Raw genomic sequence first — 4,949 nt, 5'->3', positions numbered from 1 at the left:
TGTTGTTCTAAAGTACCATCAAGTCATTCGCACCCATCGCAACCCTACGCACAACAGAACGGAGGTACGGTGCTCACAGTTACCTGTGCCTGAGCCCTCCGGCAGCCACTGTGTCAACCTGCCTTCTTCTTTTCACTGCCCCTCCACTTTACCAAGCATGGTGTCCTTCTCCAGGGACTGAGCTCTCTAGACAACATGCCCAGAGTATGGAAGATGAAGCCTTACCATGCTTGCCTCTAAGGAGCCCTCTGGCCATATTTCTTCCAAGACAGATTTGTTTGCCCTATTGGCAGTCCATGATACTGTCAATATTCTTCTCCAGCACCACAATTCAAATGCATCGATTCTTCTATGGTCTTCCTTGTTCAGTGCCCAACGTTCGCAGACATACGAGGCAATGGAGATAACCATGGCTTGGGTCAGTGCTCCTTCATTCTCAAAGTATCATCTCTGCTTTTCAGTACTCTAAAAAAGTTCTTGCAGCAGCTTTACCTAATGCAATGCAACCTTTGTTCTCCTGACTGCTGCTTCCATGAGCATTGATTTTGGATACAAGAAAGACAAAATCCTTGACAACTTCGAATGTTTCTCCATTTATCATGTTTCCTACTGGTCTAGTTGTGAGGATTTTGGTTTTCTTTACATTGACTTTTAATCCATACCAAAGGTTACAATCCTTGAACTTCATCAGCAAGTGCTTCAAGGCCTCCTCACTGTCAGCAAGCAAGGTTGTGTCATCTGTATAACAAGTTGTTGATAAGCCTCCTCCCTGCCTGATGCCACATTCTTCCTCTGATCCAGCATCTCTGGTGATTTTCTCAGTGCACAGATTGAAGAAGGATGGTGAAAGGATGAAACCTTCACATACACCTTTCCTGACTTTAAACCATGTGCTCCATTTCTGTTTTGACCACTTCCCCAATAGACCTCATAATTGTGAATAATGTCTATAAATTCTGTTTGGTCTCTCAAAGAATTATTAAAATCAGCAGAAAAGTATAATGCTTTGGGAGGGACTGGTAATGTCACAATAAGGTGAAAGAAGTTGGAAGGTGAATTCTTGCTTTTGCCTTGTGAGAACTGAGTTGGGTCTTCTCCCTACTGAAGCTGGAGGTAGTCAGAGGGGCCTTCACACCGTTTCCTAAACTGTACCTGCCTACCTCTCTCTTTTGTTTCTCTATACCAATAAATCAAGACAGGGGCTCAGAAAAAATACATAGATATGTCAAAAAACACACTAGGCACAAACTGATGATAATGAGAAATTACTTGTTAAAAGCCTTTTCATAATTAAATAAGACTTCATTCTTCCCAAAGAGTTTTGTGATGACCACAACAGAAGTTTGTGATGGGGAGATGAGTAGGCTTCAGGCTTAGGTTTCAGCATCTGACATATTAGATAGGCCTCCTTTTATTTATTTATTTATCTATCTATCTATTTATTTATTTATTTATAGTTGTTTTATTAGGGGCACATACTCTTATCACAATCCATACAAACATCAATTGTGTAAAGCACATTTGTACATTCATTGCCCTCATCATTCTCAAAACATTTCCTCACCACTTAAACCTCTGGCATTAGGTCCTCATTTTTCCCCTCCCTCCCATTCCCCCCTCCCTCATGAGCCCTTGATAATTTATAAATTATTATTTTGTCATATCTTTCCATATCCTACATCTCCCTTCACCCACTTTTCTGTTGTCTGTCCCCCAGGGAGGAGGTCACATGTTGTTCCTTGTAATTGGTTCCCTCTTTCCAACCCACTCTCCCTCTACCCTCCCTGTATCGCCACTCACACCACTGGTCCTGAAGGGATCATCTGCCCTGGATTCCCTGTGTTTCCAGTTCCTATCTGTACCAGTGTACATCCTCTGGTCTAGCCAGACTTGCAAGGTAGAATTCGGATCATGATAGTGGGGGCGAGGGGGAAGCATTTAGGAACCAGAGGAAAGTTGTATTTTTCATCATTGCCACATTGCACCCTGACTGGCTCGTCTCCTCCCTGAGTCCTCTGCAAGGGGATCTCCAGTGGCCTAAAATGGGCTTTGGGTCTCCACTCCACACTCCCCACATCATTCACTATGGTAAGATTTTTTGTTCTGATCATACCTGATCACTTCGACACCTCGTGATATCTCCTTTTTTATTTTGACATGAATACATGCAATTGGCTGTGTCCAGTTGCTGCAGCATCGAAATAAAGAACTAGGGAATCTTTCCTTCATCGTGGCCTTGTTATCTCTCTGAAAAGCTACCTCCCTCCCCATTCTATTAACTGACTTCAAGTTTTCTGGGTTTCAAATCTCCACACTTTAAATCCCATCTCCAGGAAAACCTCAGACATTGAGCTTTCCATAAGTTCATTCAGCGGGCTGGGGCTTGTCTACCTCAGAGCAGCCCTCATCCTTAAGCAGAATTCGGAAGGCAGGTCCTCTACATGGATATATTTTAGGAAAATGGTCAGGGAGCAGTTTCCAGTTGTTCTCTTATATATGGGGCCCTTGAAGGCCCAAGGAGACATTATTATTGTGTCTACAAATACTTCTATCTGGGCATGGATCTAAGTGGTGCCAAGCCTACAAATTGCTTAGGAGGCATTCCAACTAACTTAAAAATCCTGTCTTTACTGCAAAGATACCACATATTCACTGCAATCTATTTTTGTTCTTTCTCAGATTAATAACATATTCATTTAGAATATCCTGTGCTTCCTTACAGCCAACTTCAAGTCTTAGGAGCTTAAGAGAGGAGGGATGCGCGTGCTTCTCTGGGGCTGCTAGTACAGCATTAGCAGGATGGCCAGAGACATGCTGAGTGTGAACTTTACTACTTGTCCATAGGTGTTGGTTTTTTTTCTCTTGTTTTGTTTAGCTTGGGTTTTGTTTTTCTAGGGAGGGGTGTGCATTCTGTCTTTATTATAAATATCTTGGACATATTTCCCTATCACGACACCCATCATTTGGTGTCCTTGCTGTCTTAGGCTTCCACAATGATAAATATAATAATGTGTAAAACTCATCCTCATGTGTAAGTCCTTCCAATATGCACCCTCATTTTTACTTGCGATAGAGAATATATCTGGTTATAGTGCCCAACATTTATTGTCAGAAATAGAATAAACATTTTGACAGTGGAAGTCTACCTCACATATATATTCAAAGTCAAAAATAGGTTTTATAAAAATAGGAGGAGATTTGGCTCTCTGAAGAGTATTATCATGACTTTCAAATCTCAGCATGACTACTCCAGTTCATATTGAGTACTAGGTAAGAGGTATCCTGGAAAATATGTACATCAGTAATGTGAGTAACAAACATGAAATATGTTTTTCCAATCACTTGTGTACTTCATGAGGACAAGTCATTAATTTAGCTACTTTCACAATGAATGATGGTCATAGTAATAAAATATGCTTAATACTTACTGTATTGACAATTTCTTCCCATAAATTCACCTGGGCATTCACAGGAATAGTTAGCAATGAGATCTGTACATATTCCACCATTTTTGCAAGGCTCAGCTTCACATTCATTTATGTCTGACAAAAAGAGAACAGAGAAAGGTAAATTTATTAAAATAATTGATTACATATTGTAGGGTTTGGGGCAATTAAAGGAAGGCCTAAGAAATGCTTTGTGTGTGTTTGTGTGTGTCTTAAGTCAATAATACAGATGCTAGTTGTCATGGATTGAATTGCAAACTGCCCCCTCCAAAATAAATAAGTAAATAATGGGTCAGCTTGACAGAGGCATGATTTTAAGTTGTTTGGCTATCATGTAATGATGTAATCATCCCCATGATCTGATCTGATGTAATCTCTCATTCAATTATAAGGGAATTAAGATGGGAATTAACCTTAACCAGATCTAATGCAATATAAGGGGGGTTTCCCTGGGGTATGACCTGCATTGCCCTTTTTTCTTACAGTAGATACAAGGAGAGGGAAGCAAGTTGAGAAAGAGAGACCTTCAACCACCAAGAAAAGAGAATGTCCTTTAGACCTATGAGCCCTGAACTAAGAACTTCTTAGACCCAGGGGTCCAAGACTGATGCTAAGATACATAGAGATCTCCAAGAAATATTGGCCTCAAAGAAACTGGCAGGAGACAAGAGCCTTTGAGAATCAAGAGAGAGAGAAGGCTTTGCCCTAGAAGTGGTGCCATGAATACTGACTTCTAGTCACCTAAATTGTGGAAGAATGTATTTCTGCTTGTCGAAGTCATAGCCTTGTGATATATCTGTTCTAACAACACTCGATAACTAAGATACTAGTTAAAATGAACAATTTGTTAGCAATAAAATTAAATCAAATTCAAATGGTTTGAGAATCAAGGTGAAAGTCCAATAGACAGAATAAAATCACTCTCCCATTTTTTAAAATAGACAGAGCGGTTTGGGGAAATATTTAGTGTATCCATAGAATTAAATCAAACAAATTAACACTGATAGAGAGAGGAATTTCTATCACTTACAAGATCTACAACCTTCCCTGCAGCAATAACTGCCAATTAACACTGTCTCATTTCATCTTAATTCATTAAAATTCTGACAGAGATGTTTTAGTTTCTAAATAGTTCGCCTTTGATGAATGCTATGAGAAGCAAATTAGAGTTAATAGCTACAGCTCGTTACATGCAAAGTATAATAAATGTAAATGATGATCACTTCCTAATCTCATTCAAGTGTTTCTAAAATTAGGATGACTAAGGGGATTTACCTTTGATATATCATTATTATACCTGATGTAAAATCATATGAAATATAAAACATTTAGAAAATTATCTTGATTTCCATATTAATTGTGTACAACAGGGAAAATGAAGGTGATTTTGAGCAGAGAAATAAATAAATAAATAGATAGATAAATAATGACAAACTCAGTCAACGACCACTCATCTGTCAGTTGGTTGTCCTGTGGTGGCTTGTGTGTGGTTAGAATGCTACT

General features: G+C 39.3%; 1 protein-coding gene across 2 annotated transcripts in view; it reads right to left on the bottom strand.

The window, feature by feature from the left end:
• Nucleotides 1-4,949, bottom strand: part of EDIL3 (EGF like repeats and discoidin domains 3) — a 593,234-nt gene that overhangs the window by 259,515 nt on the left and 328,770 nt on the right. For both annotated transcript variants that reach the window (XM_045285334.1, XM_045285335.1), the window contains one exon: nt 3,429-3,542. In XM_045285334.1, the coding sequence (XP_045141269.1) occupies nt 3,429-3,542 (114 nt within the window). The remainder of the gene's footprint in view (nt 1-3,428; nt 3,543-4,949) is intronic.

Source organism: Echinops telfairi, unplaced genomic scaffold (assembly GCF_000313985.2).
Source record: "Echinops telfairi isolate 266 unplaced genomic scaffold, ASM31398v2 ScPeMD7_7469;HRSCAF=8507_1, whole genome shotgun sequence".
In the NCBI taxonomy this organism is placed as follows: Eukaryota; Metazoa; Chordata; class Mammalia; order Afrosoricida; family Tenrecidae; genus Echinops; species Echinops telfairi.
Note: the sequence above shows the minus strand (reverse complement) of the source record. Positions and strands in the feature narration are given on the sequence as shown.